Here is a 25,091-nt window from a genome sequence, read left to right as displayed (position 1 = left end):
TTTTCATTTGATTTGTCTAGGATACATTTAATGCCATAAGTCGAACAAAAATTTACCAATCCTTGTGAAATTTGGTAGGCGCTTAGATTCTAGGACGATAACTGTTTTCTGTGAAAAAGGGCGAAATCGGTTGAAGCCACGCCCAGTTTTTATACACAGTCGATCGTCTGTCCTTCCGCTCGACCGTTAACACGATAACTTGAGCAAAAATCGATATATCTTTACTAAACTCAGTTCACATAATTATCTGAACTCACTTTGTATTGGTATAAAAAATGGCCGAAATCACTATGACCACGCCCACTTTTTCGATATCGAAAATTACGAAAAATTAAAAAAATGCCATAATTCTATACCAAATACGAAAAAAGGGATGAAACATGGTAATTGGATTGGTTTATTGACGCAAAATATAACTTTAGAAAAAAACTTTGTAAAATGGGTGTGACACCTACCATATTAAGTAAATGAAAAAGTTCTGCAGGGCGAAATCAAAAGCCCTTGGAATCATCGCAGGAATACTGTTCGAGGTATTACATATATAAATAAATTAGCGGTACCCGACAGATGATGTTCTGGGTCACCCTGGTCGAAATCTCGAAAACGCCTTCACATATACAACTACCACCACTCCCTTTTAAAATTCTTATTAATACCTTTAAATTGACACCTATATTGTACAAACATATTATAGTCACCCCTGGTCCACCTTGATGGCGATATATCGAAAAGGCGTCCACCTATAGAACTAAGGCCCACTCCCTTTTAAAATACTCATTATCACCTTTCGTTTGATACCCATAATGTACAAACGCATTCTAGAGTCAACCCTGGTCCACCATTATAACGATATCCCGAAAAGGCGTCCACCTATAGAACTAAGGCCCACTCCTTTTTAAAATACTCATTAACACCTTTCATTTGATACCCATATCGTAAACAAATTCTAAAGTCACCCCTGGTCCACCTTTATGGCGATATCTCGAAAAGGCGTCCACCTATAGAACCAAGGCCCACTCCCTTTTAAAATACTCATTAACACCTTTCATTTGATACCCATATCGTACAAACAAATTCTAGAGTCACCCCTGGTCCACCTTTATATCGATATTTCGACAAGGCGTCCACCCATAGAACTAAGGCCCACTCCCTTTTAAAACAATCATTAACACCTTTCGTTTGACACCCATATTGTACAAACGCATTCTAGAGTCACCCCTGGTCCACCTTTATAACGATATCCCGAAAAGGCGTCCACCTATAGAGCTAAGGCCCACTCCCTTTTAAAATACTCATTAACACCTTTCATTTGATACCCATATCGTACAAACTAATTCTAGAGTCACCCCTGGTCCACCTTTATGGCGATATCTCGAAAAGGCGTCCACCTATAGAACTAAGGCCCACTCCCTTTTAAAATACTCATTAACACCTTTCATTTGATACCCATATCGTACAAACAAATTCTAGAGTGACCCCTGGTCCACCTTTATAGCGATATCTCGAAAAGGCTTCCATCTATAGAACTAAGGCCCACTCCCTTTTAAAATTCTCATTAACACCTTTCATTTGATACCTATATCGTACAAACAAATTCTAGAGTGACCCCTGGTCCACCTTTATGGCGATATCTCGAAAAGGCGTCCACCCATAGAACTAAGGCCCACTCCCTTTTAAAATACTCATTAACACCTTTCATTTGATACCCATATCGTACAAACAAATTCTAGAGTCACCCCTGGTCCACCTTTATGGCGATATCTCGAAAAGGCGTCCACCCATAGAACTAAGGCCCACTCCCTTTTCAAATACTCATTAACACCTTTCATTTGATACCCATATCGTACAAACAAATTCTAGAGTGACCCCTGGTCCACCTTTATGGCGATATCTCGAAAAGGCGTCCACCTATAGAACCAAGGCCCACTCCCTTTTAAAATTCTCGTTAACACCTTTTATTTGATACCCATATCGTACAAACAAATTCTAGAGTCACCCCTGGTCCACCTTTATGGCGATATCTCGAAAAGGCGTCCACCTATAGAAATGAGGCCAACGCCCTTTTAAAAAACTCATTAACACCTTTCATTTGATACCCATATCGTACAAACAAATTCTAGAGTGACCCCTGGTCCACCTTTATGGCGATATCTCGAAAAGGCGTCCACCTATAGAACTAAGGCCCACTCCCTTTTAAAATTCTCATTAACGTCTTTCTTTTGATACCCATATCGTACAAACAAATTCTAGAGTCACCCCTGGTTCACCTTTATGGCGATATCTCGAAAAGCCGTCCACCTATAGAACTAAGGCCCACTCCCTTTTAAAATTCTCATTAACACCTTTCATTTGATACCCATATCGTACAAACAAATTCTAGAGTGACCCCTGGTCCACCTTTATGGCGATATCTCGAAAAGGCGTCCACCTATAGAACTAAGGCCCACTCCCTTTTAAAATTCTCATTAACACCTTTCATTTGATACTCATATCGTACAAACAAATTCTAGAGTCACCCCTGGTCCACCTTTATGGCGATATCTCGAAAAGGTGTCCACCTATAGAACTGAGGCCAACGCCGTTTTAAAAAACTCATTAACACCTTTCTTTGGATACCCATATGGTACAAACAAATTCTAGAGTCACCCCTGGTCCACCATATCTCGAAAAGGCGTACACATATAGAACTAAGGCCCACGGCCTTTTAAAATATTCATTAACACCTTTCATTTGATACTCATATCGTACAAACAACACATTCCAGGGTTACCCTAGGTTCATTTTCCTACATGGTGATTTTCCCTTATTTTGTCTCCATAGCTCTCAACTGAGTATGTAATGTTCGGTTACACCCGAACTTAGCCTTCCTTACTTGTTGGGTATATTTTTGTTTCACCTGTACGAAAACAATGAAGCTTTGTCTGATTTATTTAATAATTAAAATTTAAATTAAATTAAATTTGAATTGATCGCATGCAGAAGTATTTTTAAATGCATTCTAGACAACAATGCAATACGTTAATTTTGAAAGCTACCAAGTCCGACTGGGTTTGTATACGTGCCAGCGCCTTTTCTGCTCGCTGAATGGTTGTAGCTATTTTTTTAGAAAAAAAAATGAAGAATAGACGTGCACTGATTGGTTGTTGCTATTTTTTTAGAAAACCAAAATGATGAATATAAGTGCACTGACAAAAATTTATTTCGGCTCAATTGACTTAAAATTGAATATGGAATATACATATTAGTGAAAAATTTGAAGTAAAAAGATAATTTGAGATTATCACTCATTTATCTAATAGAATATAATAAATAGTAGCCGTGTTTTTTTTAAACGGTTTTATTTAGCTGGACTCTATGTAGCGAACAGAATTTTTTAATCGAAATTTAAGTAACTTCCCTATAAGCTAAAAGCCTGAACACGATGGCAATGCAATAATAAGAAAAAAATTCCCGATAAGTGGCGCATGGATCGAAATATTTAAAAAAGCGTATTTGTGGTCCGATTTGACTGATATTTGGAACACATATTACATACGGGAATAGAAATCGCGTTGTGAAAAAAACTCCCGCTAGGTAGCGCAACGATCGAGATATTCAAAAAACTCGTATATGTTGTCTGATTTGGCTTATTTAATTCCCCACTTAGATAATGCCTAGGAGCCCTTTTTGGCGGCAACACATATACCATTTTTTTAATATTTTGGTCCTTGCGCCACCTGGCGGCGATTTTTTTCTTATTATTGCTGTAGGGTTATCTACTTGAGTTAAATATAAATACCTACTTTATTTTTGTAAATTATTTTTGAATTATTTTACTTTATTATATTATATTATTTTGTTATTTCAAAATGAACATTTTATTGGCAGTTATTTTAAACAATTTTTAAAATGTTAATGTATTTAATTTAAAATATAAATAAAATTTTATTAAAAAACTAGCAAACCCGGCAGACGTTGTTCTGCCCTAAATTTAGTCTATCTGCATACATTCTAATAAGCTTTTTCCGTCTTACTCTCTCCCCCTCTTCACTGTTTCCTAATCATTTTATCCACTCCTTTCTTCGTCTTTTTCGCTTCATATATCTCTATTCTTCGCCTCATTCTATCTCTTCTCAGTCTCCTTCTCTCTTTTCTCATCTCTCAAGTTCAAGTTCTCCATTCCTCTTCATCCATTATTGCCAGTCCCAGAGGGTGGTATGTATTTTGTTCCAGTCCCTTTCCGAGTCCCAGTGCCAGTACCACTCCGCGTCTCAGTCCCAGTCCTAGTCCTAATCCCATTCCCAGGCCTCCCTGGTCTACTTCACGGAAAAAAGTATTGTAAATACTAATATAGGCAAATGTATATACCAAATTTCAGGCAAATTGAATAGGACGTATGTAAATAGGTATATGGGTATTATTAATTCAAGTCTTTATATCGGCTTTGCATGCATATGTATCAGTTTTGCCGGGTTGATGCGACTAAATCGAATATCACAATGAAAATTACTTTAAAGCTCTCAGCAACAGCTTTCATTTGATATCATATTACACACACATTCTAGGGGTGTCCGGGTCTACGTTTTGCCCTATATCTCGAGACCCTAGTCACCCAGCGGTATAAATTACTCTGTACTAAAGCACACATCAACAGCTTCAATTTGATACCAATAATGTAAAAACTCATCCTAGGGTTACCCTGGTCCACGTTTTGGCCTATATCTTGAAACCCTAGTCACAAATAGATATGAAAATTACCCTGTACTAAAGCACTCATCAACAGCTTTCATTTGCTATCCATATTCTATAAACACATTCTAGGGGTACCCGCGTCCACGTTTTGGCCTATATCTCGAGACCCTAGCCACCCAGGGGTACGAAAAATACCCCGTATCAAAGCACTCACAGACATGTTCCCTTAAGAGCTTCATATATTGCAAGCTTAAGCAGTGCAAAAAATTGCAAACCCTTCACAGAGGGAGTTTTTTAAAAAAAGTTTGCCAAGAAATGCTGCATTGTTTCGGAGATGAGGGTGCATTGTTGGCAAATACAATAGATAAAGTTTCTCTCTCCGCTTCATCTGTGACTCGCCGAATCGCAAACTTAAATTCCTTTCTGGATGGAGCGTTAGGTGAAAATTTGAATTCCTGTAGCTATTTTTCCATTGCCTTGGATGAAACTTGCGACATTTCCGACACAAGTCAACTCATTTTAGCAGTAAGAATGGTTGATGAAAATGTTAGCATATCCGAGGAGATTTTCGCATTAATTCATTTATTAAAAAATACTCGGGGAGCTGATATTTTTAATTCCGTTAACGAAAGGTTAAATGTAAGCGCTAACATTGAAAAGTTTTCTTCGGTGTGTACAGATGGTGCACCCGCAATGGTTGGAAAAAAGAAGGCTTTATTGGCCAGCTCTTGAAAAACGATATACGGGTTCCATCGTTTCATTGCATAATACACCAGGAGTCTCTGTGTGAAAAATGGAAATGTTAATACGATGAATGTAGTCGTAAAAATCGTTAACAGAATCAGAGGAGGGCACAACTCTTTAACACATAGCCAATTTAAGATATTTTTGGATGAAATCGGAAACGAATACGGCGATTTGTTAATGTATACGGAAGTTAGATGGCTTAGTAGGGGAAAATGTCTGCAACGATTTTTTGAACTGAGGAAAGAAATTACTGTATTTATAGAAACTGAAGTGAAAGGTTTTGATGATATTTTAAGAGAAATTAAGTTACAAGAATTTAATATAAATCTTGCTTTTTTGACAGATTTGACAAAATATTTAAATCATTTAAATATTTCAATGCAAGGATTTAATAAAACGATTTTTGAAATGGTGAACTCAATTGAAGGGTTTGTTAAAAAAATTGGAGTGCTTTTAGCTGATCTGAACATAGAAAAACTTTATCACTTTCCTTCATTAAAGTTGGTTCTAAATGAGTATAATATTTCAACTTACAATTTCTCTTTTTTTATAACTTGTCTCGCTGACTTGAAAAATAACTTTTCTAAAAGATTCCAAGACTTTGAAGTTATCAGGAAAATGCTACTATTTTTTTTCATACCCATGACATGCGATGCAATTGAGCAGAGCCCAGAACTCCAAATGGAGCTATGCGACTTACAATGCAACTCTGAACTACAGTTACTAGATTTAAAACGCATTGATTTTTGGAAAGTTTTAAGCAAGGAGAAATATCCCTTACTGCGTCAAGAAATTTAAAAATTTTATTCAATGTTTGGTAGTACGTACATTTGTGAAAGCTCCTTTTCATTCCTTAAGCAAATATAAACAAATAACAGAAATAGAGTTACAAATCAGCATTTAGAAGCGCTTCTGAAATTATCAACCACAAACATCAAAATAGATATAGAAAAATTAGTTGCGGACAATTTACAGTAGGTTAATATTTAAAAACAAAACAAAAGAAATTAAAAAAATATACAAAAAATAAAAACAAAAAAATATAAAAGATGAAATAAAATAAATGAATGAAGTTTTCTCTTATCAGAATTACAAAATTATTATTATTTATATTATTTTGCTTCTAAAAAACAAAACAAAAAAAAAAAAACAAAATAAAAAGCCTTAAAAATATAAAAAAAATTTAAAAAAACTATAAAAAATTAAGAATAAAAAAATCTAATGAATTTACCTTCTATCAGGATTACAAAATGTATAATTTTCTTTCTAAAATAATATCATTTTAAGAATTTTCGAAGTTTTTACAGTGTACTTTTTACTAGCTCCGTCGCCATTTTTTTATTTTTGGATTTCAAAGTAGGTGTGGTCACGCTTCCATAAGAAGCTTGTGGCGATCCCTGCTTTAGGTGATACAAATTTTTTAATCATTTTTAATTCAGCTTTCTGAATCTTTTCTGACTATATTTGTTGACTTAATAATGAATTTTATACTTATTAAAATTTTACATTTAATTGAAAATCTTATTTTTTTCAATCATGAAGTTCAGAAAAAATATGTACATATATAAAAATTTTATTATTAAGATATTCTTCAAGACAATATAATGCAAATGCTGCTCGTGACCGAAGATTTCCCCAAACCATTTCTCCACCTTCGGCTTCCCATAAAATACATAACAGTTGGACGATACAAAGGTTGTGAGCTATGTATTTGAACCACAGGTAAGTGAAATCCTCTTGACATACTTATGTACCTGGATATGTCTTCAACATCCCGTACCGTATCGTATTTTAATATTGACGATCATAGCTGATGTTGGATGTTGTAGTCGCAGGTGTATATCGGTCAAGTTTGTTTGCGAGTGACCTGTGGTTCAAATAGCTCACTTTCGCATGCTTTCTTCCCCTGTCGAAATAATATTATTATGTAGTATCTTATTTTGAATGAGATATGAAGAATAAATGTAAAATAATCGCATTCAAAAATGATTCTAAAATCTCAACCAAAACGATTGAAATATGTTCACGAATATGCTCAATTTTACAATGATATCAAATATGAATAAAAAGTGTTTCGAAATAGGAATCATAAATGATTATTCAAGAATAATCATATTTAAAGTACATTTTTCTTCCGACGATACATTAATTTTCGAACAGAAAGTGCTTTTAAATTTGAACGTTGTTAATCATCTTGGGGTATGATATTTAAATATTTTTTGATAAAAATTTTCAAAAAATGCTGGCTGGGCTGTATCGGTTTTGTTTTTTTCTTTCCTTGGTATTTTTAATTAATTTTTGAGGACTCGAGTTCGAATCGGAGAGAATATAATTGAATAATACAGTTACAGGATAACTTCAGAATCATTTCGAGACTGCTTTGGGACCGATTGGGAACCATTTCAAGATAGTTTTGGGATTATTTTTTTATCCTGTAACTGTCTTGAATTTATTCCGAATTAGTCTCGAAATAGTAACGAAATATTCCAAAAACTGCCCGAAGTGTAGCCGAAAGGATGCTTCAACTGCCCCAAAATTGTTCCGAAACAGTCTCGAAATTATTTTGAAGTTTTTCCGAAAAGATACCTAAAATGATCCCGAAGTGATCCTAAAATTGTTCCGAATTGAATGATCCGGTATGTGTGCTTCTTATGAAAAAAACGATCAGTCCATGTTTTAAGGGAAAAAAAGATTAGTCCAATTTTTACTCCGTTTTATTTTTTTAGCGCACTTCTACGGATATTTTTATAAGTTTCGCTCTTATTCACTTTTTATCGCCGGCCTTTTATATATATGTATGTATTTATGTATGCAGTAGTGTGTACGGTGTAGCGACGCGTCGCCATGCCCAATCGAATGTGCGATTCTCTGCCCACTCGATCCATCGTCCAGCTAGGGTCATTTGGAGATAATTTCGGCGGGGTAATTTGGGGATCACTTCGGTGCGGTTTCTGGGTCATTCCGGCATAATTTTGGGGACTCCCTACGGATCTTACTGGGGTAATTTGGGAGTAATTTCGTAATAATTTTAGGGACTCACTTCGGGTCCTCTATACCAAAGTCGCTAATTAAACGAACTCTAAGTTGTCACGATTTGAAATAAATTCTTAAATGTTTGTATTTAGTGAAAATAGATTTTAAATAAACAGTCATAATTTTCTGGAAACAATTTTAATGTTTTGTTTTATAACTATGCCCTATTTATTAACTATCTCAATCTGTTCTTTTCTGCATATTACTTTTACAAAATAATGTCGATGTTTTACATCTGCCAGGCGTCCCGCGACGCCTCACATTTTTTTATCCAAACATATTATTTAATTTGTTCTGCAGTGCAATAATTGTCATACACAAATATTTTTAATTCGTTGCAGCGCATGTAGACAATGAAATGTTTCTGGTTCGTGCATTGGAGCGTTTAGGCGGCAAGGTTATTGACCAAGATGAGCCGGATATTGGTGCAGCATTTCTTAAGTTTTCCGTAGTCACAAAAGAGCTCAGTGCTTTAATGAAAACATTGGTAGGTTATTGTTAAATTAATAGAATTGTAAAATCCAATAATAATCATAGATGGGCGTTTTGCATGTTGTTGTTGTTGCACTACCATTAAGTATGTTTTAAATCAAATTGAGCTAGTTTGCATTTGCATTATCATTAAACAAAGACAGATTACTCAAATCAGGGCCCCTATCACATTTTACGATCAGTGACTGCGAACTTTCACTCAAACGACAACTACAGTCACTCAAATTTTTGACCACATGTTTGAATGGCTGTCATTCTAATGCCTGCACAAACAAAACTACATGTTTGATCTGGCTGATTGAGCAACTATTTTGTTAATGGTTTATTTTTACATAGTTTAATTATAGTTAGTTCCTTTTCGTGACACCGTTACCTTTAAATATGTAAGTAAACGGAAAACTCCACGTCGTCAATTTTTATACCCAGCTGTACTTGTACACAGGGTATTATAACTTTGATTGGATAACGGTTGGTTGTACAGGTATAAAGGAATCGAGATAGATATAGACTTCCATATATCAAAATCATCAGTATCGAAAAAAAAATTTTATTGACCCATGTCCGTCCGTCCTTCTGTCCGTTAACACGATATTTTGAGTAAATATTGAGATATCTTCACCAAATTTGGTACACGAGCTTATCTGGACCCATAATAGATTGGTATTGAAAATGAGCGAAATCGGATGATAACCACACCCACTTTTTATATATATAACATTTTGGAAAACACAAGAAAACCTGATTATTTAGTAAATAATACACCTAGAATGTTGAAATTTGATTTTCTTGAATTAAATGGGCGTGGCACCGCCTACTTGTGATAGAATCAATTTTACAAATATTAATCATAAATCAAAAATCGTTAAACCTATCGTAACAAAATTCGGCAGAGAGGTTGCCTTTACTATAAGGAATGCTTTGAAGAAAAATTAACGAAATCGGTTAAGGACCACGCCGACTTTTATATAAAATATTTTTAAAAGGGTCGTGGACGAATAAAAAAGCTATATCCTTGCAAAAAAGAGCTTTATATCAATGGTATTTTATTTCCCAAGTGGATTTATAACAGTAAATAGGAAAAACTTCAAATTTAAAAAATGGACGTGGCACCGCCTTTTTATGACTTAGCAATTTTCTATGTTTCGGGAGCCATAACTCGAAGAAAAATTAACGGATCGTAATGAAATCGGGTACACAAATTTTCCCTATAACAGGAAATATTTCTAGAAAAAATGGACGATATCGGTTAAATATCACGCCCACATTTATATAAAAGATTTTTAAAATGTTCGTAGACGAAAATAATAAGATATATCTTAGCTAAAAAGAGCTTTGTATCAATAGAATTTTACTTTCTAAATTGAATTATAACATTAAATTGGAAAACACTAAAATTTTTGAAAATGGGTGTGGCACCGCCCGTTTTATGACTAAGCAATTTTCTATATTTCGGGAGCCATAGCTCGAAGAAAAATTAACAAATCGTAATGAAATTGTGTACACATATTTTCTTTATAGCAGGAAATATTTCTAGTAAAAATGGACGGGATCGGTTAAAGGCCACGGCAACTTAGATATAAAACAAGTTTAAAAGGGTCGTAAACGAAAATAATAAGCTATAACTTAGCAAAAAACAGTTTTGAATCAATGATATTTCACTTATCAAGTTTTATTGTAAGAGGAAATGGGGAGACATTTTTTTTTAAACGGGCGGTACCACGTGTTATCTAGACAAGTAATTTAACTGAAATGAAATACAATATAAAATTGAAGCTCCCGCTGAGTATAAAATGTTCGGTTACACCCGAACTTAGACACCTTTACTTGTTAGTCTTTCGTTTATAGATGTCGCATATTTCTTTTAAAATATGTATGTTCGTTACTCACTCTTTAAATATTCTTTTATTTTGAAATATCTTTAGTTTTTAGAATATAGGTATGATGCGATCACTAAGCAGAGGCATTGTTGAGTGTATTGTTGCAAGGCAAAAGCTGTCGTACAGTGGCAGACATCAGCCAAGGCAGGAAGTGTGTAGTCATAAGAATTCGTAAGAAAATGCCCCTACCACGTCGTAAATGTCAAGTGGCCGTTTACAAAAGTTAAAACTGGACAGTATAATAAAATTGAGAACACAAAAAACTGACCGCGTGGAAAAAAAAATTTAATTGCATATCGAGAAGTAACTGTACTATAGATAGACAGATAATTTATTTAGTTTTGAAATGCGACCATTGGTCTATTTTACCCTCATCTCCTTCACAGCACCTCATCCAAGCCGATTTTTTTGATGAAGCGTAGTAGTTCTTTTGGCTTGAGTGATTGAATGTGGGAATGCTCTGGCCATGGTGAGCCCAAAAACTTAGTCCTACGTCTTGGATTGCGTCTCATTTCAAGAAGATATTGTAACGAATTTTGGGAAATTCCGCTTATTTGCAACCTTCTGCTAAAGTTCGTATCGCTGAGCTGTCGAATAAATAACTCCAATATTCTGTATTGCAAAATGGTCTTTATTGTACTACTTTGGGAGTAGTACAATTATACTTCACTTCGCAACTAATAGCGTGTTTAAATCAAACTGCTTAGTTATTCCTCAGCTTGCGCTGCTTTTATACTCTCTGTTGCCTCTTCAGCATATTTCTCCAAAGGTCTAGACGTTTCCCCTTCTAGAATCTCCTGCTTGGTTACCAGCGATATACATGTATATTTGTAGTTTATGCGTTTCTCATAGTCATATGCGTGTGTATGTGTAACTACTTCGGCTGATGACTACATGTGGGTATGTGTGAGATATCTCTTCACTTCGAGCTGCTGGACATGTGTGCATGTACATAAGTTTGGCTGCTTACTGTATTTGTTGTTGATTATTTACTAATAGCTTAGTGATGTCAACATTCGTCACAATATATTCCGCCGTCTCCACTGATCGATCACAAAATCGGTATGTGTTATTCGATTGTATGCCCAATTTCTGCATATGGTTGTTGAGTCTACAATGTCCTGTTAAAATAACTGTAAGGATTCTGAGGTTATTTTTCAAGATGCCTTATTGCCCTGTAGAGAACTGTACTATAACCTCCTAACAGTAACTTAGATTGTCTCAAACCTGACGCATTGCGCCAGTGCTCTTCTCTCTTTTCCCCCTCTTCTTATAATAAATGTTCCCTAATTTCCTGTGGGCGACTGGCTGAAGCGGTTCAGGAGCGCTGGGTCATACAGTCGCTGCCTCTCTAACCAAGATGTCCGCCTGCTGTTGTTGTTGTTGTAGCGATAAGGTTTCTCCCCGAAGGCTTTGGGGAGTGTTATTGATGTGATGGTCCTACAGGCATACCTACCGCGGGTATATTCTGACCCCCTGTCTGCCTGCTCATTGCCCTCCCCTCCCCTGTGGCCTGGCACCCAGACCAACAATACTACGTTGAGTCCTAATTGAATAAGATTTTCCACGCAATCAAGGGCCAGTGATGCCTTGAGTGTGGCCTGCCTGTCACTGAGTATGGCGATTGTTTCGTGGCGAATACTTCCGCTTGAAATATGCTCGGTTGTACTCCCAGAGGCACTGATATTTCGGCTCTGGCTCCCCAGAGTCCAGCTCCAGTCCCCTCTGGCGTCTTCGAGCCATCTGGGTGTCATACGATCTTGTGCAGCCGTTTGGATGCTCTTTAGTTTCGTTTCATTCCATGTAATCTTATCTCCCAATTCCACTTAGTAACTTTTCTCAAATACTATTTGGTCTCAGTTCCTCAATATTCCGAGATGATATAACTTATTCTTTGCCCATTCGCCTCCTTTGCGATATTCAGGAGGGCTCGCTTGGCAGACAGCGCTGTTGTGGGGCATGAGCGCATAGCTCCCGTAATGCATACACCCGCAAATCGTTGATGTTTTGTCAGCGCTTGCCTTATCGTCGCTCGAGTTGTTCTCAATGCCCAGGCTATCGAGCCATATGTTATCATGGGTAACGGTATTATGAAAAGAAACGAAATAAACATGAGTTATACAAAAATAAACAAAACTGTTCATCAATCATTCAGATCGAACATGTAGTTTCGTTTTAGTAGTCGTTGGAGTGAAAGACATTCAAGCATGTGATGAAAAGTTAGAGTGACTGTATGTGTGTAAAACTATTTCTAAAAATAATAAAAAGTTACGAATCTAACGAGTACTATTTGTCGTTAGTTCACATATCTATTAAACCGATCCATCATTTCAGAGCTATTGTAATTTAAAAAATGATTTTCGATCACGGATCATAAAACGTAATACGGGCCCAGAGATGTTTAGAGCTGACTAAAATGAAATTTCACAATCAGTGAGCCTTCAATGGTTGGTGAAAACAAACTGCTCATGTGTGATAACAATACAACACTTCCTGAATTCCCTTTAATATTTTTGTAATTTGTGTTTTTGTTTTTTTTTTTTGTATGCTTGTCGCGCAGATGCAAAATATCAACAATATCATCATGTTTCCGGTGGACTCGATGTTAAAAAATGAACTGCGTGGTGTAAAGGGCGACATGAAACGACCTTTCGACAAGGCTGCCAAGGATTATGAAGCGAAATTTATAAAAATCGAAAAGGAAAAGAAAGCGCAAGCTAAAGAGGCAGGTATGGTGCGTACTGAAATCGATGCAGCTGTTGTAGCAGATGAAATGGAAAAAGAACGCCGGCTTTATCAGCTGCAAACGTGTGAGGTAAGTGTGAATATATGTATGTATGTGTACATTGATATGCTTTTGACTTAATGATGCACAAACTGGGGATCCGTATCCATATTATACATGTACGACAACCGATTCTACGAAGCTGAATGGCGCTATTTTACCCGACGAAAAGCTATTATTTTGCCATAACCTTCTTCAATTCCCCACTTAACATCCCATAAATCACATGCAGCTGGGTTGCTTTACACCCTCATCCTTCTTGTATTCAACAGAAAACCGCCTCAATAGATGACTTCTACTGTGGCTGCTGCAAAAATATTAATCTAGGAAATTATTTACGGCAGTAGTCAAACCCATACTTTACTATATGGTCCATGTTTGATGGACAGCCAGCCATACATAAAAACTAGAATGGGGACGCAGCTTATCAATGCATAACGGGAGCCCTAACACTACAGCTTGAGTGAAGGCGGTGTGACATAGCAGTATAGCGCCATCTAATATTGGGCAGAAGGAATATATGGTCCTGTGCATAAGCTCTGAAATAGCTTGTGGGGTCACAATTGAGCCGGGGGATTGGCACCAGGGTGCAGAAATGGCACAACATACTATAAACGTGGATACCGATGGTTCTAAAGTAACGGATAGTCACGCGGCGATTAAGGAACAGTACTTCGTCAAGAATTGTTCTGTAATGCAAAGAAGCATTGGAAAAACTTCACTCAGGCCGGACCATACATCTATACCGTGTCCCTGTCATAATGGGATAGAAGCTAACGAAAATACTGAGGAGTTGGCAAAGGATATTGCAAAACTTGCTAAATCGACGGTCGACGTTCCAATCCGTTTGGGGGAAATGAAAAGGAGGCAGGAGTTGCATTGCGGGGCTCCAATAGAGCATATGAAAATCATACGATGTTAGACTCACAAAGTGTCTTATGTCTCTGAAGAGAGATGACTGAAGGCTAACGATGGGCATACTAACTGCACACTGCCTTCTGGCTTATAAATTAGGTCTCGTCAGTAACAGCAGATGTAGTAAGTGCGAGCTGCAGGAAGAAACTGTTGAGCACGTTCTGTGTACGTGTCCTGCGCTCGCCAGGTTAAGGCTCAAGGTATTAGTGGTGGCAGAGTTGGCCCGTCTCGAGGCAGTTAAGTTATGACCTAGAAAACTTCTAGTATTTGCCAAGAAGAGGGAGTCAATCTAACTATAACAAGTTCTGACACCTAATTGGGGCTCTCCGTTTAGCATATGCACTTTATGTGAGGTCTTTATTGACCGGCCAGTTCAATCTAACCTTTGTATGCCCTTGAAATAAAACCTCGAACATACATATGTGTAGCACCATGAAGAGATTCAAGTTCATAAGCGCAATACAACACTTTACACAGCTTCAGAGCTTCCGCAACCCAATTTTCAACCTCACCTACGCGAGGCGAATCCTGTTACTAATATGAATGTATCAATTACATATACAGCAGGCAAGCCTCTGGCGACCCCAAGTTCCGCATGGAACTAGTGCGTAGAGGTGGGATGGTCTAGAAGGTTTAATGTGGTCATATTAATCGTTCCCGGGACGACACTCACCTTACCCGATTGATTTTTACGTGAAGCTCAACACATTTTCTCACCCAAAAATACCTCTTTTGACCCTTGTAATAATTCGAAGGCAAAAACTTAAGTTATCTCCTGTCAAAAGACATTCACGAAAAAAATATTCTCGGGATGATGCAAAAGGCAATGGGTAGTTTTGCTGCAAATAATTCAAAATAGAAGAACCACATGAAAATGTGTAAGTAAATATCTCTTGAGAGAAGTCAAATGATCGGTTTCTGCCTTTTCATTATCGATACCGGAATCAAAACGCGTATTTTAATACCATTTTTGTATGTGTTTAAACAGTGGAGGGTCTGAACCGATTATTCTCATATTCGGACCTGTACATCACTACTTAAATATTACCTGTTTTAATCTACTAAATGTTTGTGTATGTATATATGTATGCCTTTTTCTTATTGTTTTGGCAATTCGGTTTTCATTACGTATTTTCTTTGTATTGGACACCTTGCAGTATTTGTTGAAATATAAGGAAATCAAAACAAAAACTGGTATCGAGCTGCTACAGCATTTCATCGAGTATTATCATGCGCTAAATAAGTAAGTCAAATGTTACTTTTCTGCAATCAAATACGTTTGCCATACTATGTAAAAACTGTATGTGTGTATGTACATTAGACCTTTTCATGACATTTTATTATTTCCTTTATATTAAGTCGGTTCGGAATCACGTCATTTCCAACCTTTCAGGTAATGCAGCCCTTATTATTGTGTGATAAATATACATCAGCTGACAGCCGACAACTTGATTAAATAGCACGGGTCAACACAAAATTTGACCTTGACTTCAAAGCATTAAATTTCAATTCTTTACGTCGTAATTTGACGAAAAAAAATATATGGCATAAAAAAGTTTGCTTTCCTATTTAGGAAACCGCTTGAACGAAATTTTTCAAAATCTGTTTTTAATTTTTACTTGAAAATGAAACAATTCAAATAAATATTTTTATTTAGTTTTAATATCGAAATAACTTACACTGAAAGAAATGGTGCTAGTAAAATCAACAAATCGGTTCTGTTGTTCTTGACTTAACGGAGATTCGGTGAAATTGATCGAATTACGGTTAATTCGACCGAGTTCTTTGTCAAGCGAACAAATTAGTTTAGTCATTTCAACAGAAGAGAAATTGTCACTCTTAAGTTAACAAAATTCTGTAAAATTGACAGATTCCTAATCAATCTAACTGATTTTTTTGTTAACACAACTGATCTCACTGGTCATTTCAACAGCGATCAACAGTCAATACATGAGCAAATTTCAGAGAGAATTTTACGGTCACTGCGCTCTCTACTTTGTACTTACATATGCTGTGTACTATATGTATGCACATATTTACGTATGTATATGGCGGCCGCCGTGGTGCGATGGTAGCGTGCTCCGCCTACCACACCGAAGAAATATAGAAATAAGGTTTTTCAATTAGAAGAAAATTTTCCTAAGCGGGGTCGCCCCTCGGCACTGTTCGGCAAGCACTCCGAGTGTATTTCGGCCATGAAAAGATCTCAGTGAAAACTCTCCTGCCTTGCAAATGGCGCAACATAGGTACTTTCGAACAAAGCTGTCGCAACAACTTTTTTTTTGTTCATTTGACTACTAAAACGGTCAATTAGGAATCAACGATTTGTGCGCAGTTGATTCAACATTTTGTTGCGATGGATAGAAATTGACAGAAATTTCAGTGGAATTGACCCGTATTTCGGTTGTTTTTACCAGTCTGTTTCTTTCAGTGTATCAAAATGTGGAAAATAAAATTTAAAAGTGTACGCTTTTACTTCTTCTTTTATGTTCATAGGTACTATCCTTCAATAAACCCCAAATATAGTCTCCCATCATGTTTTCATTATTGACCTTGACAACGTTGTTCGAAGAACAGCCTAAAAGCTCTGCTTTACTTTTTGGTAAATTTAAATCTCTAATCAAATCATTAAAATTCTCAGTAGTGATGAAATGATGTTTTGGTTGTTCTGGTGTGGGTAGAAACTCCTTATCGGCATTGCTTTTATAAGAACAAAGAGATGAGCCACTTCTCTGAATTTTTTCGGTGGCTCTGGTACTGGTCGTGTCAGATCGTGTGCGACTGGAGCAGAAGAAGATTCAAGCTCAGGATTTCCGATAGGTTTTGCATTTTTACCTCTACGTCTTTTACTTGGCTTCACAAGGCAAAAGTAGCAGTCTTTAACGTGGTCTTCTTGGTGTTGCAAATTTCATAAATCTTTTCTCACCTCGTTACCAACCTAAAATATAAAAAGAGAAACCAATATGTCTACCTTATTTAATTTACTATTTAAATAAAATTTGCTTACCTTCCAAACATCTTTTACAATAACTACAAGGAACACGTGGAGCCCATGTCTTGTCTTGATTCCAAACAGGACAGCCAAAATATGCTTCGTAGGTTTCACAGAGGATGAGGGATGTATTTAATACATAGTTTATATCTCGAACTTCAATAAATTGCCCACATATATAACAAAAAGCATCGGCTTCATATTTACACTTTCACGACGACATTTAAGGTTATTCTAGATTTGTACAAAACACCTGATCGTTGTTTAGTTATCACTCTAGCGCCATGAGTATTGTTACTAGAACTATTACGAAAGCAAACTTTATACCGAAAAAAGGTATTTTCTTTTCTTTTCGTTTTTGTTTATAATAACACAGAAAATCATGAAATAAACTTTAGGACAAAGAACAACATTTTTTTGGAGAGTCGTGTAATATACCGGTCTATATACCTATCCTTATAGAAAGGTCGTAACTCAAAAGTTTTGTTAAAAACAGACCTATTAAAATTGAACTAACATTAGTAATCAATTAATTAGATTCATATTTTAATTGTCAATTAAATTTAAATTATTTCAATTGTTTTCCGAAAAAAAGCAATATTTAATTGATTACTATATATGTAATACTCCTATATTGCTACAAAAGGCTAGGTACATTCTCAAACATCAGAGTGTCGATATATTGCTGTTTAAACGTTTTTGTTTTTGTATTTAATAGTCGAATGTACCTAAATTTAAATTTTTTCTTGTCACACTTATGCTGCTACAATCACAAAAATTGTATAGGCTGTCTTGTTTTGATTTCGAATTCAAAACACATTGCGAGCATTTTCTGTTAGCAATATAGGAGTTTACATATATGTTGATTACCATTGAAAAAAAACAAAAAAAATCATGATTTTTACGATTATTGAAAAAATTTAAAAATAATCATATCTATTATATGTATAATCATTTTTTTTTTTTGCTTTTGATTATTTTAAATTATTTTTTTGCTCTGTTAAAAGAAACATTCTCGTTTGTTGCATGCACGGGATAGTTTCCACATAAAAGTACATTTGGGGATGAAATAGTAAATCGTGAGGGTTTATCTAGGCATATAGGTACAATTATACCTACCAACCCACTATCGTGCATATTACGGTATCTGTCGAATATCTTGTGGAGAGAGAGCGAATAGATTTGCGACAAAACAATCAGCCCAATTCTAAACAAAAATTCCTTGTGAGCTTTTTCCCTTCTCCCATTCCTCGTATTCTAAATAAAAAATCCTTGTGAGTTTTTTCACTTCTCCCTTTCCTCCTATTCTGAACAAGGTTCGAAAAAGCGGAAACCGGTTATGGGAGAAAAGTAGGTATTGTGAATGTGAATGAGAGGGAGATTTCTCTGCCATTTCCTAGGAGGTTTTTCCCGTGTTAAATTAAAGAGAATGCATCATAATATTTAAAGGAGATTGGTTCTTTTAAGAAAGAACACGTGTTTCTACAAATTCTTGCTAAAATATGTACATTCGACCACAATATTCTCCATTTCAAGTCGAAAAGTATGTGGGGTATTCCATCCCATTTCGACCAATTTTGAACCCGACCTCTTTAGAATTGGCTGAAAGTTTTTCTTCTTTTTCTAGCTTACGAAAGACGTTTTTCAGAATTTTTTCAAATTTTTTCATCCAACTCAAAAAAAGTTATGAATTTAAAAAAAAACACCGTTTTTGTTTTCAAAATGCTATAACTTTTTCAAAAATTTACCGTTTGGTATCTTTTTTTTTTAAATTTGTTTTTAAATGTACTTTTCGGAAAAAATACAAAAAATTTTTAAAGTTTTTTTTTGTAATTTTTCAGTTTTTCGAGATTTTTCGAATTTCGCCATTTTTTTTTCTCATAAAAAACTTCAATCAATTCTGCAATTATCCCCACTAATCCCGGAGTGGGCCGATAATTTTTGTTTTTTTTTTTATTTAATTGAAAAAAAAAAAAAAATTTAAAAATTTTTTTGTATTTTTTCCGAAAAGTACATTTAAAAACAAATTAAAAAAAAAAAGATCCCAAACGGTCAATTTTTGAAAAAGTTATAGCAACTCGGAAAATTGCTTTGCTGAATGGATGCAGGCAACTCCGGTGGATTTGTATTATCCCGCCGTCTTCTTCTTATGCTCCTCTCTTGATGTTGCTGTGGCCCCAATTCATTACTCATTTCAGTAAATACAATATGAAATGCAATACTGTATTGTTTAGATTATTTTATTTCGTAATTTAAAACAAATTCGCAACAATAATTAAACTTTTAAATTTTTTAAACAAAATAAGAAATGCGCAACGAAAATTCAATTCTAAGCTTTGGGCAATTGAGGGCGAGCAGTTTAATAAGAGTTATAAATGAGTAATTTTATGTGCTTGTAAGCGTATGAGTCGTGGCACAGTGGCTGACGTACCCGACCAAACGCCCGGGGTTGCGGGTTCAACTCCCACCAAGCATTCCTTTTTTTTTAAATTTATAAATTATCATTATTAATGGACTGTATTGAGTTTATGGGGTTTTTGATTTAATGTATTCCATTTATTGAGTTGGGTAGTTTTAGTGTTATTGGTGTATTTAAGTCATGGGAGGATGCATAGCATCAGTAGTACACCTTTATTTATTTATTTGTGTTTATTTTAAGGGATTCAGTTTATTAAGTTGGGTAGTTTTAGAGTTATTGGTGTGTTTAAGTCATGGGAGGATGCATAGCATCAGTACACCTTTTATTTATTTAATTTGGGGCGAGCGTTGGGCACTCTGAGGTTTCGCTCTAATGAGCCACCTCATCTTCTATTTGAAGAACCCCTTCAAAGTGTGATATGGAGGCGAGCACTGGGCTCTGATGTATTAGCACACCATCCGAAGAACCTCGCTTTTAATTAAAAAACTCAAACTATGTCTTTAGAATATTTCACTAACCAGTTGAGAATTACAAGCACACTCAATGGCTACTGAAACAAACGAACGAAAAATGTTCATAGTTTAAGTCGCTTAAACAACAGCTGACTTCGAAAATTCAAAATTCCTACTCCCCAATTATTGTTCTCCCTAGGAGAAAGGAATTGGAGGAATTTTTTCGCGGGAATAAAAACATACGCGAGAACAAAATTCCGAGGGAATATCTAGAATTGGGCTGAATATGTTCAAGTAAACTACATTGGTTGATAGTTTGACTTCAAACTAGAACAATCACCTAAGATGTCATCCTAAATTATTATAAGTGGTTTAACCAAAAATTGTTATATCCCAGATAGATTTATTAACATTTTTCCAATCACAATAGGTTAAAATTTAGTTTGAAGTTTTCCAAAAAATTGGTGGGGCGGCACCTACATGTTTTACGCAGACATTGAACGGCATTTGCAAAGTAGATGTGTTTGCACTGTTAAGCTTTTAATGGCAGATATACATTCTGAGTGTTTGCAAATCACTGCCGAGGGGCTACCACGCTTAGGAAGTTTTTTCTAACTAAAAAACTTGTTTCTGGACTTTTGATGTTGCTTTGCCCGGGTCTTGAACCCAGGATCTTCGGTGTGGTAGAAGGAGCACGCTACCACAACACCATGGCGGGAATTACAGAAAGGCTAAAATTCGTCTAGTCATAGAATTGCTATTCTAATTCATAAATTATGACTAACTTTAATTAAAAAACAACCAGTGCATAGTCATAAGGATATCCAAAATAGCGGATATGTTAATTTTGTATGAAGACATAGAGGACCGTTTTAGTTGCTAAATGAAAGCTTTTGGACGCCAACCTATTAATCGAACATTTTTCTACACATTGCCTTGGCAATAAGAGACTTCGGGGGATTCCATCGTCGCGGGTGTGACACTTGTACCCATAATTGCATGTTTGTTAAAGGATTTTAATAAATTTTACAAGTTATTCCTAGTTTAAATATAGATTTTGGAAAATATAGTCAGTTGTTAATGCACCAGTTAAAAAAAGAACCGTAAAATTACAACGTATTTGGAAAAAAATTCCTCACCTTCGAGCGGCGAATCCCGTTTCACTAACAGACGAGGCTCTGGCGACCCCAAGCTCCTCACGGAACTTGGGGGTGGGGAGGGAGGGATGGCCTGAAGGTTCAATGTGGCCATATAAATCGTTCCCGAGATGGTCGGGCCAGCACTGTGCTGTGTTACCGGAGCGTATCGGATCTGTATCCGACAAAGGACCATCACATCGATAACACTCCCCAAAGCCTTCGGGGAGTAACCTAATCGCTACAACAACAACAACAACAACAGAACAATTTAATTGTTTTTAGTCCGGGAATTTAATTTTTTAGTGACACGATAATCTTTTTTAGGCATGCGTACACAGTATACTTGTCGTGGCATAAAACGTCACTAACAATGGCGTACGAATATCTTTTGCCTTCAGCCAGCCATACACAAGGCGTTTTCGATAGTGCCTTCTACTGATATCAATTTATGCTGTTCATTTTTTCCAGCAAAAAAAAGCATTTAAATCATTTCTATTAGTTTTTCTTAGAATATTGTTAATTTGCTTTATGCATCGAACTGCATTTTCCAAGCATACATTCTTCACACGTTACATCACACCAAACCTTCTGTAATAAGTCACTGCCAGTAGAAGGGAAATCCGTAATCTTGCTGGCAATACTTTCCGGTAGATAACTGAAATTTGCGTGGTACTTACATACACAGAAATTATGTGGCATTTGACTAGTCAATAGTACATATTCAGGAAGTTCTTAAAATTTAGAAATGTATATATTCGCCTCAGGGTTTTTTTCCCCCTGTTTCAATATCTTTTATAACCTTAACACCTTTAATCCCAGGGGCTTCGTGGGTAATATCGTTGCGCTGATAAAAGTTTGTTACTAATTTTTTTATTACATCAAAAATAGCATGCCTACACATTATTTTCCCTTCAGGTGGGAGAAGTAAGTTACGAGGATCATCAACATTTTCCAAAACAAGCTTTCGAATGACTTCTGGTTTCTTGTTTGGACTGGAAAGAAGTATTTTCCTTACCTTATTTACAGCTTTTCCCAATGTCTAATTGCAAGAACAAGATGAAAACGACTTTCCGCTTTGTTGTATTGAACATGACGCGAAAAGTCTTTCTTTCTCTATACCGTCTTCCTCTCCCTTTCTTCCCTTTCTTCTCTTTCTTCCCTTTCTTCCAGCAATAAGTGGTCAGCAAAATCGTCAGGTGATTCCTTTATTTTCTGTCTATACTTTCTCATTCTCTCCGCCGATGTTGTTTTACTCATAGTTCTGATCAAAATTTCAGTTAAGATAATTATAAGAAACATTGTTTTTCACTATAAGGCCCATCAGCCCAGTTAACCCACCTCCAACAACGGTCCCACCCATATCTGTCACTACTGCATATCTCTTTAATAACTCTGTAGAAACAAAATTGCAATTGTGGTATACGATCGCAATATAATTCTAGTTTTAGGCAATAAACACGAAAAAAACGGTTCATCACTAAATAAGGAAAAAAAGAAAATTTGTTTTTTTTTTTGTCACGGGTGGGACAAGGCCGATACTGTTATTGTACAAAAATAGTAATAGAATATTGAATAGAGAACCACAAACAATTTGACAGCTGTTTCAAAACTACCTTATTCATCTTTACAAAAAATGGGGGCCAAATACTTTACTTTAAAAAGTGAAAAAAAACTCATTAAAAGTGTATTTAATGTTAAAATTTGTTATTTTTCGGATGCGTTAATATATTTAACAGCGTTTTTCGCAAGGGTTTGTTAGTTTTAATAAAAAAGAAGTTTTTGGTCTGAGGCTCTCTTTCTCATGGAAGCTCCCATTCGCCGTTTTTGATCCCACGTTAATTTATACATATAATGACGTAGAAAAATTTGGACACATGTACATATTGGCATTACCGTTTGAAATTGAACCGCCCTAATGTACATACATACACACACATGTAGATACGTATATAAAATATATGGTGAAGTGCGCATGCGTTTGTGCTTTGCATACTAATTTCTCTTGAAGAGTACAATTAATTTCAATTTGTGTTCTTTTCTTTTTCATTTTTGTCTTTTCATAATATTTTATAAAAAAAAAAAAAAAAAAAAAAACCAACCAACGTACACTATTGGCAGCTATTTCAAGGATGGCTTACAAACGATCGAACATTTTGGCACGTATATTTGTGATTTAAGCGAAAAATTGCAATTAATAAAACAAAAGCAAGATGAGGATCGTCGCAGTTTGCTAGATTTGCGAACACTATTGCGCAGTACCCCAGATTTTGAGCGAGCTGAGAATGTGCCGGCAGAGAAAGGTGCTGTAAATGCTGGTGGATATTCACTGCATCAACTGCAGGGTGATAAGCATCATGGTGTGACCCGTTCAGGTCATTTGCTGAAAAAAAGTGAAGGCAAAGTACGTCGTGTTTGGCAAAAGAGACGTTGTCGTGTCACAGCAGATGGTTTTCTGGATATTTGCCATGCAGATGAATCAAAACCACCGACACGTGTCAATCTATTGACATGCCAAATAAAACCAGTACCGGACGATAAGCGTGGATTTGATCTAATCAGTTGTAAGTAATTGCTCTAAGAGTACTTATTAATAAGTATGTATGTATATCGTCGGCTTATATTCAATATTTAACGAAAACGAATTTCAGATATTATCTGACTGACTCACCTCTGCACATCTGATGTGAATACCACCTTTAAAACTTAGCTCAAATAGTATTAATTCTGGTTTTTTAAAATTTCTCTAGCACCAAAGGCATTTGATTTCAAAAGCAAAACCCTTACAATCGAATAACGTTGGGGTGAAATGGTGCAAAGGGGTCGAAATCGACATTAACTCACTTATATCAATGCTATCATTTTAGGAAAAGATTTTTATTGGGGTAGGACTGTGTTTCACATCATAAGCGACAGATGCCTAACAACAATGAGCTCTCTGAAATATATTGTCTCGTACCTGAGCTTCCAAAGAAAGCCGAAGGGTTGGCGCCAAGGTGCAGAAATGACATAACATAAAATGTATGTAACCACGTGTATACAGATGGCTCCAAGTTAACGGACCTGCTGTTTACTGCGTCGATCCAGAAATAAGTAGATCCTACTGCAGCGTCTTTCATCCTATATATAGCCGTGAAGAAAGTAGCAGAAATTCTGGGGAAGCGTGCTTAAGCTACAGTCGCGTCAATATACATATATATTTATAGTCAGGCAGCAATAAACTCACACAGAACTTCATCAAGAAGTGTACTGGAATGCAAAGAAGCATTGGAAAAACTTCACTGAGGCCGGATCATGCATCTATACTGGTTTCCCGGTGATAAAGGGATAGAAGATAACGAAAAGGCCGATGAGTTGGCAAAGGAGAGTGCAGCATTCTCTGAATCCACGGGAGACGTCCCAATTCGTTTGGGAGAAATCAACGGGAGACAAGAGTTGCACATGATCCATAAAGCAGAAAAGGTGTGCACAGAAGCTGGGAAGATCATGCGTAAATCCTACGATATAAGACTCACACTGTGGCTTATATCTCTGCAGAGAGCAGACTTAAGGCTCACGATGGGCATAGTAGT

The 25,091-nt window shown here is 36.0% G+C and overlaps 2 protein-coding genes across 16 annotated transcripts in view; one reads left to right on the top strand and one right to left on the bottom strand.

Annotated features, from left to right (window-relative positions):
* Positions 1-25,091, bottom strand: part of Nup50 (nuclear pore complex protein Nup50) — a 142,415-nt gene that overhangs the window by 36,481 nt on the left and 80,843 nt on the right. The window lies entirely within an intron of this gene.
* Positions 1-25,091, top strand: part of Asap (ArfGAP domain of ASAP) — a 109,890-nt gene that overhangs the window by 28,596 nt on the left and 56,203 nt on the right. For 14 of the 15 annotated variants that reach the window (XM_067776705.1, XM_067776704.1, XM_067776711.1 and 11 more), the window contains 4 exons: positions 8,793-8,938; positions 13,381-13,635; positions 15,678-15,763; positions 23,641-24,083. In XM_067776705.1, the coding sequence (XP_067632806.1) occupies positions 8,793-8,938; positions 13,381-13,635; positions 15,678-15,763; positions 23,641-24,083 (930 nt within the window). Of the gene's footprint in view, positions 1-8,792; positions 8,939-13,155; positions 13,268-13,380; positions 13,636-15,677; positions 15,764-23,640; positions 24,084-25,091 lie in introns of those variants that run through there. The other variant, XM_067776712.1, reaches the window with a different exon arrangement.

Source organism: Eurosta solidaginis, chromosome 3, assembly GCF_040869045.1.
Source record: "Eurosta solidaginis isolate ZX-2024a chromosome 3, ASM4086904v1, whole genome shotgun sequence".
Lineage (NCBI taxonomy): Eukaryota > Metazoa > Arthropoda > Insecta > Diptera > Tephritidae > Eurosta > Eurosta solidaginis.
This window is presented reverse-complemented; position numbering and strand designations above follow the sequence as displayed.